Source organism: Gossypium raimondii, chromosome 10 (assembly GCF_025698545.1).
Source record: "Gossypium raimondii isolate GPD5lz chromosome 10, ASM2569854v1, whole genome shotgun sequence".
NCBI classification, from domain to species: domain Eukaryota; kingdom Viridiplantae; phylum Streptophyta; class Magnoliopsida; order Malvales; family Malvaceae; genus Gossypium; species Gossypium raimondii.
Genome location: NC_068574.1, coordinates 46818615 through 46832472, shown reverse-complemented (window position 1 = coordinate 46832472; position 13858 = coordinate 46818615). Strand labels below are relative to the sequence as shown.

General features: G+C 33.8%; 2 protein-coding genes across 4 annotated transcripts; one reads left to right on the top strand and one right to left on the bottom strand.

The window, feature by feature from the left end:
• The first annotated feature begins 6724 nt into the window (after window positions 1-6724).
• On the top strand, window positions 6725-10536 carry LOC105776456 (two-component response regulator ARR2). Of its 3 annotated transcripts, none has more exons than XM_012599111.2 (6): window positions 6725-7196; window positions 7448-7600; window positions 7676-8056; window positions 8466-8539; window positions 8659-9843; window positions 9924-10536. In XM_012599111.2, exons 1-6 carry the CDS (start codon window positions 7022-7024, stop codon window positions 9993-9995), a joined length of 2040 nt encoding a protein of 679 aa, XP_012454565.1. In that variant the 5' UTR covers window positions 6725-7021; the 3' UTR covers window positions 9996-10536. The 3 variants fall into 3 exon arrangements, with proteins under 3 accessions (XP_012454565.1, XP_012454564.1, XP_052478617.1); XM_012599110.2 differs by having other exon boundaries at window positions 6726-7196; window positions 8463-8539; XM_052622657.1 differs by lacking the exon at window positions 6725-7196 and adding an exon at window positions 7214-7343 and having other exon boundaries at window positions 8463-8539.
• A 111-nt stretch (window positions 10537-10647) lies between these two features.
• LOC105775536 (COBRA-like protein 7) lies at window positions 10648-13525 on the bottom strand. The gene is made up of 2 exons (XM_052622658.1): window positions 12797-13525; window positions 10648-12314 (listed from the first exon to the last, which is right to left on the bottom strand). The coding sequence occupies exons 1-2, from the start codon at window positions 13341-13343 to the stop codon at window positions 10891-10893; spliced, it is 1971 nt and encodes a 656-aa protein (XP_052478618.1). The 5' UTR covers window positions 13344-13525; the 3' UTR covers window positions 10648-10890.
• Window positions 13526-13858: the final 333 nt, after the last annotated feature.

Below are 13858 nucleotides of genomic sequence, written 5' to 3'. Positions count from 1 at the left end.
AGATGGCACCGTATGAGGTTTTGTATGGTCACAAATGTCGAACTCTGTTATATTGGACTGAGCTCAATGAGAAAAAGATACACGAGATTGATTTGATTCATGAGACTGAGGAAAAAGTGTAAGTGATCCGAGATAGCTTAAAAGTAGCTTCAGATCATCAAAAATCTTATGCGGATCTTAAACGTAAAAATATAGAGTTTCAAGTCGGTGACAAGGTATTTTTGAAAGTTTCACCCTGGAAGAAAGTTCTTCGATTCGGTCGTAAAGGAAAGCTGAGTCCACAATTTATAAGGCCCTATGAGATTACTAAGAGAATCAGACCTGTTGCGTATCGATTAGCTTTACCGTCGGAACTAGAAAAGATTCACAATGTCTTTCACATGTCTATGTTACGACGGTACCGATCTGACCCTTCACATGTTATCTCCCCGATAGATGTCGAGATTCAGCCTAACATGACATATAGTGAAGAACCGATCAGAATTCTGGCACGAGAGGCGAAAGAATTGAGAAATAAAAACGTAGCTTTAGTAAAAGTTCTCTGCCAGTGACACGGAATAGAATAAGCTACCTGGGAACGCGAGGAAACTATGAGAAAGTAATATTCGAACCTCTTTACTAGTAAGATTCTTGGGGATGACAATTCCTTTAGGGGAGAGAGTTGTAACAGCCAATTTTTAGTTAAATTGGAATAGTGGTTCCGGGACCACAAATCTAAAGTCAAAAAATTTATTTTATTATTATTTTATGGTCTACAGTATGATAGAAATACTATATAAAAATTTAGTTAAGAAATTTTACTGTTTACATGCTTAATTTGATAAAATGACTAAATTGTGTAAAGTGCAAAAGTTCTTTTAATAGCTAAAGGTATTAAATAACTATAGAATTTTAAACTGGAGGTCTTTATATAGCAATTAGCCATTAAGGTTGTTAGTGGATAAATATGGGTTGTTATTATTGAAATTTTGATTTATTTTAAGGTTAAATTAGTAAATAGGTATTGAATGATAAATAAAATAAAATAAACTATTATCATTCATTACCATCATCTTCCACCAAAAATTAAAAAGAAAACCTAGGCATGGAAGCTTGAAATTTTAGCAAGCTTATTTTGCTCAATTAGGTATGAATTTTTGTCCCGTTTTTTATGATTTCTATGTTTTCGGGATCGTAGTAACTTAATCTAGCTAGCTCGAAGATTAATTTGCAAAATTGTTAAAGTATTAGGGTTTTTCCATTGATGAACATGCTTGAATTTTGAAGTTTGATTATAGAAAATGAATGGTTGTTGTTAGATAAATAATTTTTGTAAAGAGATTTTTGGTAAAATTGTCAATTAGAGGCTAAATTGAAAAAGGTGATAAATTTATGTTAAAATTTATGAATTTTGTGAAATATATGGGCTGCTATTAATATGTATAAAAATTGGCTAGGCTTGAGTAAGGATTAAATTGTATGAACTTTAATTTTTTAGCCTAGGGACTAAATTACAAAGGAATTAAAAGTATAGGGAAAAATGGTAATTTTTCCAAAATTCTATGTTGGATTAAATTGAATGAGAATTATATTGAAATGAGTTAAATTTATTCGTATAGATCCTGTCAGACCTCGTACTAAGTTAGATCGAGGTAAAGAGAAAATATCGGATTAGTCATCTCCATATCTACGTACACTCGTCGAGGTAAGTTCATGTAATTAAATTGTATATTTATATGTTTTAAATTGAATTATATGTATGTGATTTTTATAATTACTATGTATAAATATCGACCGCATATCCGACGATTACCAAGTCCTGTTTGAACCTTAGGGATTCGTAGGATATAAATGACATGTTATTAGGGTTATCGATTTAGTTGAGGTCCTGCATGTGTTGTGGACACACACAGCTCGTATGAGCTTACCGATTTGTAGCTCGTGAGAGCTTACTGATTCTCAGCTCGTATGAGCTTACCGATTCACAGCTCGTAAGAGCATACCGATTCATAGCTCGTATGAGCATACATGTATATGAATTGACAGATTACAGTGCAGTACACCTCGTGTATATTACACGCATATCCAATGATATTTTAAATGGTTCAACGAGCATAGTTCTGTTCTGAGTTTATAGAGTTCAATACGAACTAGTACAGGTATTTACATGAATTACATGAAAATGATTTATATATGATATATGGATACATGGTATAAATGTTACATGTATATGGAATTTGAATAGTGGTTGAATTACATGATTAACATGGTTGTTGAGGATATGTGTTTAGGCTTTTGGCCAAATTGGTTTGGATATGTTTTGTATGCTTACCTTAAATGTGATTAAATGGTAAGTTAATTTCTTTGTTATATGAACTTACTAAGCTTAAATGCTTACTCCGTGTTATTTTTCATGTTTTAGATCCCTAATTCCCAATTAAGGAGGGATGCGCCCAACAAATGCTAGCCACGAGTTTTAAAGCGACTCCTTACCGAGGGCGAAGGTTGAACCCCCAATCACTGGTTAAGGTAAGAGAGGCCCTTGCCATCTCACCTAGCTCCTGTGGTTAGAGGCATTTAACTTTTATGTTATGTTTTTTTTTTTTTGGTAATAAACTTTTATGTTATGTTGAATCAAATATACAATCCAACTTTTAAGACTAGTTTTATTCTATCTTTTCTTTTGTATTTATATGTCAAATTAAAAGGTATTAATTCTTAAAAAAAAAAAAAACCAAGAACAAATTCAACATTAAATAATTTAAGAAACATGCTTAAGCAAATGAAAGTTTTTTAAAGAGAAAAGATTCATTAATATGTATTTGTGGAAAGTTAACGATTAACCGTAGGTTTAGAAAAAAAAAGAAAGGGTTTTGGTTTGTGGTGTTGGTGGTCGGAGAACAACCAACAACTGAGCAAGAGTGGCAGTAAGGGAACTAAAATAAAGTTTTAAGTTTTTCTCAAAAAAGCTTTAATCAAGTTTGTATTTCAGAGCCAATATTATTAAAAAAATTATCTAAAAATCACCTTCAATTCAAATAAGATTAGGCTCGTATCGAAAATGAATAAAGATAATTGTGGTTATACAATCATTCTTTTAATGCATTGATATATAAAATAAGTACAAATAACACTAGTGATATGTAACCGTTCTGAATACAAAGCTATATTATTAGGAGTTAGCCATTAGGCGGATCTCTTAAACTAGTGCATTGGATTTGATACCAACAATCTTATTCTTCTTAAATAATTTAAGAAATCTCATAAAATGTCAATCCTCTAAATAAGACATAAATAAAAGGATAATTATTTGGTAAGCTAACGGTGAAATTTTTAATAAGGTTGAGATTTTACTATGTGATCATAGATTATATTTAAAATTTAAATAAATAAGATACGTGGGGAAACATTAACCTGACTTATGAAATTAAAATTTTCACTAAATAAAAGCTTAATTACATTAGTGAAAAAGAATATATATAAAACAAATTTGAGGAGATTTTTCTTTTCCATTTTCTTATGGCTTTTAGAGGAATTGATACTGTTTGCTGGGATGATAGCTTTCTAAAGAAATTTAAAAATAATAAAATAAAAACTTTGTTTAATAAAATAGGTGAATATTCTAAAAGCTTGGAGTGGAAATGAGATGTACTTTTTATTTATAAAATTACAAGTATAAACTATAATTATAATTGTATTATAAATACTTAAATTAAATCTAATTAGCTAAAAATAATTTGAAAATTTTTCATGTTTATTTTAATTAAGATTGTTAAAATTATGAAACAAATAAAATAAAATTATTATTGGTATAAAAAGTAAGGAATATATTTGTTTTAAGCTATACACCAATTATTTGTCCATTCCCACTTAACAACATAAATTTTTCCACAACTTTTGGATGCTTTTCTTATATTTTATAAATTTATTAATAATTAGTTTTATTCATCAAACATTTGTATTTAGTTGTTAAATTAAGTTTATTTGTAATGATATTTTAAAATTTTCAAATAAAATTAACTAATTAGGTAATAAATACTTTGAAAATTTTAGTACCAAATTGTTTCAAATCACCATTTTATTTTTATTAAATGACTTAATTCATGATTTAGTCCCTAAAGTATATTTATTTTTCTACTTTGCTACTCAAATTTTCTTTTCTCAATTTGGAACCTAAAGTATCAATTTTCTCTATTTTTATTTATTTTATAACGGACATTAAAAAAAACTACTAGACAACTTTAGCCAATGAAATAGCGCCACGTGGCATATGGTTGGCCAATAGAAATTTGTATTGTGGCAATTTAAATACTTAAATATTAAAAAGCACTTTTAACTTTGATTGGCCACGTGGCGCTATTAGTATGTTTTTTAGTATTATATATATTATATTGATTAACAATGTAAAAAATCATATATAATATATAATTTTAAAATATTTTTAATAAAATTTAAAATATATAATTATAAATTTAAAAATCAAAATAATATATAAAATTGAAAATATTATAAAAATAAAAATATTTAAATTTCAAGTAATTGCAAAATTACTTGAAATTTTAATATTTTTAGAATTTTATAATTATATGAAAAATTGTTTTAAACTTTTTAATTTCAATTTTATAATTTTTACAATTTTGTAATAATATTATTAATTTCAACTAATTTTTCAATTATCATATTTTTAATAATTTATATGTTTTTCTAGCTTTTATAATTTTCTAAATTTCTTATATATCTATTTTCATTTTAATTTTTTAATGTGCATATATATTTAATAAAAAATCTGGTGTTTTACATAAACATGTAACACTTTGTGATTGGCTATAAGAATTTTTTAACGTTTGTCAAAAATGGACAAAAAAATAGAGTTATACTTTAGGTACCAAATTGGAAATTTGAGTGTACTTTAGATACCAAATCGAGATAAAAAAATTTAGATATCAAAGTAGGAAATCGAGTATAGTTTAAGAGGCGAATTAAACTAACAAAGAAAAAGCCGATTGTTAAAATTACAAAATAAATAAAACAAAGTTGTTATTAGTATAAAAGATAAGTGAATATAGATCTTTTAACAATATAGTGTTTTTTAGTTTTTCCAAATAAAATTTCAAGCAATTTGTGGATTCTATTCCTATATTTTATAAAACCATTAATAATTTTAATTGTTAAATTGAAGTTTATTTACAATTTTCAACTAAGATTTAGCAATTAAACTTTATGGACATTTTTTATTCTTTCCCACTAAAATAATAATCACCGCATCATTTCATTAAAATATTTTCATTTTTATGTTCTCTATATTTATTTGTCTTGCTATTTTTATTATGTTTCATAATAAAATATAAAATTCTTATTTAGTGATAATTATGTATGTAACTCAGCATTAATCTCCACATTCATAATTTGTATAATTTAATGTATACCAAGTATAAATAAAGGGCACTCAACTTTTATGTTATGCTGAATCAGATGTATAACCCAACTTTTAAGACTAGTTTTATTCTTTTGGATTGATATGTCCAAGTTATAAAGGTACTAACAACAACAACAACAAATTTACTCATTTAAGAAACATGCTTAAGCAACTCAAAGTTTGTTTTTATTAAGGGAAAGATTCTTTGGTATGTGTTTTTGTGGAAAATCAACCCCAGGTTTTGAAATAATGGGTTTTGTGTCGGTGGTCGGTGAACAACCAGCAGCCGGCGGTGGCGGCAAGGGGAAAAAATGAAACTTCAAGGCTTTTTTGACTTTTGGCATAATAATAAAGTAATTATTTGGACCTAATTTTAAATTCTAAAACTGATCTTGTTGAAAGGTTTTACTTGAATATCACTTTTAATCGGATCAGAAATAAACTCAAAGCAAAATAAATTAGGAGATTTATTGTTATATAAAATAAAAACTTATGCTCGGCTAAAAGGAAAATATCTACTCATAATAAATACGAATACAAAGCTATATTATTGGGCTTTGGTGATTAGATCAGATCTCTCAAACTAGTATATTAAATTTGACACTAATACTTTTGTTGTTCTTAAATAAATTGAGAAATCTCATAAAATGTAAATCACGAGTAAATAAAAGTATTAGTATTTGATAAATTGATGGTTGAAATTTTTGTTGGAATTTTGTCGTATATCTATAAATTATTTTAAAATTAAATAAATAAGAAAAATTCTAAAATGAAATTAAAAAATTCACCTTATTTTTAACCATACGACATTTAGAGAGAATTGATACTGTTCGTTGGAATGATAGTTTTGTAAAGAAAAAAGAAGATAATTGATACTGTTTGTAGATAATTACCTTATTTTCAGCAGATTTGCATTTAGAGAGAGAGAATTGATAGTGTTTGTTGGAATGATAATTTTCCAAAGAAATAAAAACAAATTGATTTAACTCTTTTAATAAAATTACAAGTATATTTTAGTTGAAATTAAGATGTTGGTTATTGGTATTAGTGATTAATTCCTTCCTATAATTATAATCATATAATAAATAGATTTGAGAATTTTAATATAAAATTGGTTCAAACAACCATCTCTATTCTGATAGTTACAAAAAAAAGAAAGAAAATGGAAAGATAAAAGAGATGGTTGGTGAGGATTTTGGTTTTAGTTAATCTTATATAAAGTAAAAATTAAAGGAGTGAAGTGTAAAAAGTAAATTTGTTTGAGTAGATTTGGATATGTGGAGTTAGCTGGATCCATGCCTATATCACTGACCCACTTTATTAAACAAAACATAAAATAATCCACAAAACACAGAAATTGAGCTTCTGGGTGAGACAAGCAGAGATGTCTTCAACTTCAATCTCACAAATGCTTTGTATCAATTTTCTCTTCTAATAATCCAAAACTCCCTCTCTCCTTCATCCTTAACTTCAACCTCTTTCAATTTTTCAACCTGGGTATCAATCTTTTTTATGTTTAGTTAAAGTTTAAGATGTGAAAGGCAGCATCTTTATGCAAAAAAGATTGTCTCTCTCTCTCTCTCTCTCTATTTTTATCTTCTTGGTTCTGGGTCAGTTTTGTAAGACATGAATGTAAGTAGTGTAAAAGGATCCATGTCAATTAGCAGTTCAACTTCCACTTGGAAAGCAGGAGATACAATTAGTGATCAGTTTCCTGCTGGTTTAAGAGTTCTTGTTGTTGATGACGATCCAACTTGTTTAATGATCTTGGAGAAGATGCTAACAGCCTGCCTTTATAAAGGTATTATCAAAACTCATGTTTCTTTCTTCTGATTCTTTGTTTTATTATTGAGGTTTTCTTTCTTTGCTCATGTTGATTTTGTTTTGTGGGTCCAAAGTGGGAAAAACAAAAGGGAAAATGATCTCTGTTTTCTTATATTTGTGAACAGTAAGGGTTTACAACTTTGGGTTTGAGATTAGCTTATTTTCCATAACAAGTATGTCATTAGCTTTAAAGGCTTGATTTGTTTTTTGGATTTGTGCTTTGCTCAGTTACCAAATGCAATCGAGCGGAGACGGCATTGTCCAAACTCCGAGAGAACAAAAATGGGTACGATATTGTTCTTAGTGATGTGCACATGCCGGACATGGATGGATTCAAACTTCTTGAGCATATTGGTTTGGAAATGGACCTCCCTGTTATCAGTAAGCAATGTTTCCACATGGATTTAATTACCCTTATTATGTTTTTGGGCTAATCCCACTTTGTATTCCCTGCAGTGATGTCAGCAGATGATGGGAAACAGGTTGTTATGAAGGGCGTTACCCACGGTGCCTGCGACTACCTAATCAAACCAGTTCGTATCGAAGCACTCAAGAACATATGGCAGCATGTGGTTCGAAAGAGGAAGAATGAGTGGAAGGAGTTTGAGCAGTCAGGAAGTGTAGAAGAAGGGGACCGGCAGCCTAAACAATCTGACGATGCTGATTACTCGTCCTCGGCTAATGAAGGGAACTGGAAAGGCTCAAAAAGGAGGAAAGATGAGGAAGAGGAAACCGATGAGAGGGATGATACTTCTACGCTGAAAAAGCCGAGGGTTGTGTGGTCTGTTGAGCTCCATCAACAATTTGTTGCAGCGGTTAATCAACTAGGCATTGATAGTACGAATCTTTTACCCATTTCTTTCATTTTGCTTGCTGAAAAATTACATCTTTTTTTATTACACTAGCATATGACTTTTAGTAATAATGTCTTTATTTTCTGAAAACATGAGCCATGTTCTTGTTGTTTTCACTTTCTTGTTCGAGGTTTTTAGCAAACAACTGAAAGATCCAAGTAGAAACATGCTAGCATGGTCAGCATGCATTTGTCTAAGTGGATCTTCAATTATTGGTTTCTTTTTGTTGTTATGTGATTTGTTGTTTGTTTAAGCTCATGCTTTTGGATCGAATTCTGTTGATTTAAATTTCTTTTTTTACTGTTGGGGAATATGTTCTAAATAAACTTCAAATGCAACTGCTTGTCAGTTGATTTTTATGAATTTTTATGTTTGCTTTTCTTATATAGAAGCTGTTCCGAAAAAAATATTGGAGTTGATGAATGTTCCTGGCCTTACCAGAGAAAACGTCGCGAGTCACCTTCAGGTCTGTATATGGTAACTAAATACACAATCTTTTCACTTGCTTGCATTTGCATCTGATAAATAATTCTCAGAATTGTTGTTGGTCCTTTGCTGATAACCGTCATGTTATTATGTGATCAGAAATATCGTTTGTATCTTAGACGGCTGAGTGGGGTATCGCAGCACCAGAGTAATCTGAGTACTATTATCAGTGCCCAAGACCCAACTTTTGGGTCACTGTCTTCACTCAGCGGGCTTGACCTTCAAACCCTTGCTGCCACTGGTCAACTTCCTGCACAAAGTCTTGCCAGACTCCAAGCAGCAGGGCTTGGTCGTGCAACTGCTAAATCCGGCATACCTATCACCCTTGTTGATCAAAGAAACATCTTTAGCTTTGAAAACCCCAAGTTAAGATTTGGAGAAGGGCAGCAACAACATATGACCAATAAGCAGCAAGTAAATTTACTTCATGGAATTCCAACAACCATGGAGGCAAAGCAGCTTGTGAGCTTGCGACACGCTGCACAATCAGTCGGAAACATGAATATGCAAGTGCCTCCCCCTGGTCCACAAAGTAGCCAAAATAATCCTTTATTGATGCAGATGGGGCAGCAGCAGCAGCAGCAGCAGTCAAGAGGGCAGATACTCGTTGATTCCACTATTAATCATGCTCCTAGGCTCTCATCAATGGGGCAGCCAATATTGTCCAATGGAATGGCCACCAATGTGTCTTCCAGAAATGGAATCCCTGAAAATATTAGAGCCCCTGGTTATTCTCAGACTCCTTCAATGTTGAATTTCCCCATGAATCATGCTTCCGAACTACCTGGTAACTGTTTCCCTCTCGGAAGTACACCTGGGGTATCTAATCTCACATCGAAAGGGGCTTTTCAGGAAGATGTTAACTCAGAAATTAAAGGATCCGGAGGGTTTATGCCCAGTTACGATGTATTTAACGACTTGAATCAACATAAACCCCAAAGTTGGGAGCTACAGAATGTCGGCATAGCATTTGATTCCTCTCAGCATTCAAACTCTCTTCAAGGCAACCTCGATCTTACGCAGTCTGCTTTAGGCCAACAAGGATTTTCTTCAGGCCAAATGAATGGACACAACAGGAGTGCTGCTGTTGCAAGCAAGGCAGTGTTCTCAACTGGCGATGTTAAGGAGCTCAGAAGTGCACAAAACGTTAACCAACATCTCAACAACCTTCTTGTTGACAATACAATAAGGGTCAAGTCCGAGAGAGTTTGCGATACCAGCCCTGCCAATATATTCCCCGATCACTTCGGACAAGATGATCTCATGAGTGCTCTTCTCAAACAGGTTTGGTTCTCTTTATCTTTATACTACTCACTTTCATGAGTGTAATATTTAACTTACATTAAAGTTCCATTTTCTGGCAGCAAGAAAGTGTTGCATCATCTGAAAACGAGTTTGACTTCGACGGGTATTCTATGAATAATATTCCAGTGTAGGGTGTTATTCCATACCCCAGTTCACATCGTGATTGCAGTTTCCGATGTACATATCCATTGTAACGGAAAAGTTATCACTTCAGCAATCAAGTTAGTAGGAACTTGAGTTTGTTCAAGATACTGCGTTTTGCTTAGTTGGAAGATGGTGTCTTCACGTTGTGAATATCATGTTCTGCTGGGTTTCTTTGAAGCTTACCAGGGCCAGATAATTGGTGAAGTGTCTAAGATACACTTCTGCATGATATGCAAAGGTGCTCATGCAGAATTTTGATTGTATTTGGTAGCGAAATCTGGCAGGAATCGACTAATTATCGCGTGCTTTCTCTAAAATTGTCAAAGTTGTGGAGCCACTGTTTGTAGGTGTCAGCAGACTATGGGAAACTCTCTAACTCTAATAGCAGATTTTAAGTTTGCTCCTTTTTTCTTCTTAATCAGAGGAATTAACTATGTTATGTACATACGCTATTTGATTGCTCTAGACAGAAAGTCTGGGTATTAATCTCTTCCTATTTAAGTTTCAATATCATTCGATTGCTCTATACATGTTTATGGCTTTTATGGCAATTTTGAACCAATGACAATTGAGTTTTAGGTTATGCAAAATTCATAATCCCACACAGCTTTGTATTTATAAGAAACTAAACGAAAAAAATATGGAAAATCAATGTTGGCTACATTCTTATATGATCATGGATCATTACATGTGCTTGTAAGTTTGTGGAGACCATATCACAATAAACCAGAGAGACAGCAGAGCAGCCTATCAAATTCCACGGCATTTTTAGTAACATCGAATGGCATGTAATGATCAAACCACTTGAAAGAATTAACGAATCAGTATCGGTTACAAAACCATGCGGGTCTCTCTCATCGCAGCAAGAACGGCTCATCCTAGCTATTGATGCAACATTATGAACACAAAAACTGCAAGGAAGATTGTGAGTATTGTAGTGGAGCCCTCTCTGTTACTGTTGTTTGTTGGCAATACTGAAGGTAGAGCGCATTCCTCGCCGTTGAAAAACACTTTAGAGGGAAATCCATCACCTGCAGCTACGTTAATGCCGGGGGTATTTTTCTTGGTAAACGAGACTACAGTTTGTTGTTTTCCAGGCACCCTTGGATCTTTCTTTGGGTTGGCTCCATCAGTTTCTCCTACAATGTAGTTTAATCCAGGAAGACCTTGCATGATTATAGTATTGTTAACACCATTCAATTCCAAGGCACTTCCATTGAAGGAATACATCTTTTGAAACCCTCGGGTCGCTTCATCCATTTGTACCGCAGCAAACCAATCGGGGAAGGCAGTCTCGTCCCAGTTGAATATCGTGATCCTAGCACTCCACCCTCGGGAGTAGTCAGTAAGAACATGCCAGTTTATGCTGACACCACAATTGTCACCACATGGCATTGGATTTGGCACTGTTCGGTGTTTAAGATCAGCCCAAGCTTGGGCCATAGCAGTTCGGTTCTCAAACGGAAAGAGAAGCGCCTCGGGTGGAAGAAGAACTGCTGGAGCTGTTGTACTACAAGTGCGAGCCGTGTTGCTAGGACACCCACATGCACAAGTTCTGCAGGGAACAACTGAATCGTTGTAGTAGGAAGAAAAGGACACACAGCACTTGGGGCTTGCACCCTTGGGATGTGTAATATTGCAAACCACCTGCCAGCTAGCAACTGCGGTCGTATTTGATGGCAAGCCACTTGGGTCTGGGAACTGGCTAGGGCTTACACGAACTGGTGGGCCACATTTGTAATCAGGGTTCAATGAGCCATTGATCTTCCAATTTTGTGGAGGAGAAAGCTCAGAGCGGTTGAGGTCTGGTGGCATCTTAAAGACCTGCATCTGGAATACTGAACTTGACTTGCTAGGGTCCATTGATGGCGGCAATATTGTACCATTTCGGCAACAATTTGGGATCAGTCCAAGGGTTGTATCATTGGCCTTTGTAGGTGGCAGATCGATAATTGTTGGCCTCCTCTCACAATTCAACACATTGGCAAAGTCTAGATCTCTATAGTGTTGTCCTTGCGTGCCAAATATGCAGTCAGATGAATCAACGACATATGGATAAGCCCCTTTCATGGTATATATAAACTCATCCCTCATCCAATCAAAGCTCAACTTCCAATTATCAAGACGCCCAAGGGGGTTATGGTTCGAGATAGTAACCTGCGCCCAATAGTTCGAATCATAGGTTCTGGTCACATCATACATAATCGTAAGATCGCCACTTTGCCGAGGAAGGAATTCCTCATCTATGGTAACGTTCGCTTTGAATTTCGGGTCTTTCCTGCAACAAACTTGCATCTCGTTTTTACCTGGAAGAACCACCACCAGTAGAACATACACCATCAATATCCCAAAGGCATATTCAGTGAAATCCAACAACTAAACTAATAATGCACAAGACTATGATTAAACAACAACATTCAGCCTAATTAGGAGCATAAAAACATTGAAACATGGTCAAAGGTTGTTCTTTTTTTCTTTTCAGTCTCTAGTCAGCCTTGGTTAACAAATTCACAATTAAACAGCTGAAGTAATAAAATCTTATGCTAAGAAACAGAAATATCCCATAGGTTCAACCCAACATATGAACCCAGACATTAGGCTTACAGATTCTACTCAGAATTGTTGAGATTCTTATAAAATGATTCATTTTTCACCTAGAAAACGCCTTCCAATTAAACCTTTCTCAATTCCCACTTTTTTTTTTTTTCACTCAATCACTATAACAAAATCAAGCATTCAAAAGAAGATAAATAAACTAAAATTTACCCAAGTTTTATTTAATTATTACCTTGCATGGAAGCCTTGGGACAAATAAACCCATCATTAGCAAGCTGAATATTTTTAGGCAAGGGCACATCAGGAGCCGCCACTCCGAACTGAGTTCCAAGAAGCTTAACTTGAACTTGCATCTGAGTCAAATCCCCCGCCGTTTCAATCGCCGTTTTGAGATCACTCATCGGGAACCCAGCGAAAACGGTGCCGTTCCCCACATTGGCAGGCAAACTCGTCCCGTCAGCCAAAACCGCATTCGAAGCGGAAACCAAAAACTCATCGTTTTGAAACTCCACGGAAACCTTCCACGATTTAAGCTCCTCATCGCCGTTGTTGAGCACCGTCAAAACCGACTCGAACCTGTAGGGCTGGTGGGTAGGATCTGTGGGTTTCAACTTGGTCCCGGAACTGTAAGCATAAGACAAGAAGATTCCGTTGCAAGAATCAGCGGCCGGAGACGGAGCCTCGACGACGTCGGATTGGGAGAAGGAGAAGCTCAAAAGGGAGAAAAGGAGTGAAAACTTGAAGAAGAAGTGGGTATTGCAGTTCAAGTAGAAAGCCATTGATTTGTAATTTGCTGCCAAAGCTTTTGGTTTACAGAAAAAAAGGAAAGAAAAATGAAAGAATTTGTAGCGAAAGGAAACGCGTAAGACGAGGAATTGGTGTGGTTGGATTGAAGCTTTTGGACAGCTTAGTAGAGGATGGAATTTGAAAGCATGATTTTTTTGATTTTGTCTGAGAATGGGAAAAAACAAAAAAAAGAAATATTTTAAAGCCGACGATGACGCTGTTTGGTTAGGTTTCTAACTTTGTTTGGTTTTTTTCTTCTATTTTTTTTTATAAAGTTAAGGGTAAACTACACCCATGGTCACTTTTGTTTACCTTAGGCTACATTTCAGTCACTTATGTTTGAAATATTACATTTTAGTCACTTACGTTATCGTGTTGTAACATTTTAGTCACTGGGCCGTTAATTGTCATTAATGGTGTAATGGTAAGCTGACGTGGCACGTTAAATCATCATTTCAAATAAAAACTTTAGGTTAAATTATACAATTGGTCCCCATAATTATTCGTT

Excerpts from the sequence above, each read along its gene's own strand:
- LOC105776456 (XM_012599110.2), top strand. The coding sequence starts at position 7,022 with ATGAATGTAAGTAGTGTAAAAGGATCCATGTCAATTAGCAGTTCAACT. Across the intron at positions 8,057-8,462 it reads TAATCAACTAGGCATTGATA|AAGCTGTTCCGAAAAAAATA; the intron begins GTACGAATCTTT and ends TTTCTTATATAG. Across the intron at positions 8,540-8,658 it reads ACGTCGCGAGTCACCTTCAG|AAATATCGTTTGTATCTTAG; the intron begins GTCTGTATATGG and ends TTATGTGATCAG.
- LOC105775536 (XM_052622658.1), bottom strand. The coding sequence starts at position 13,343 with ATGGCTTTCTACTTGAACTGCAATACCCACTTCTTCTTCAAGTTTTCA. Across the intron at positions 12,315-12,796 it reads TCCCAAGGCTTCCATGCAAG|GTAAAAACGAGATGCAAGTT; the intron begins GTAATAATTAAA and ends TGGTTCTTCCAG.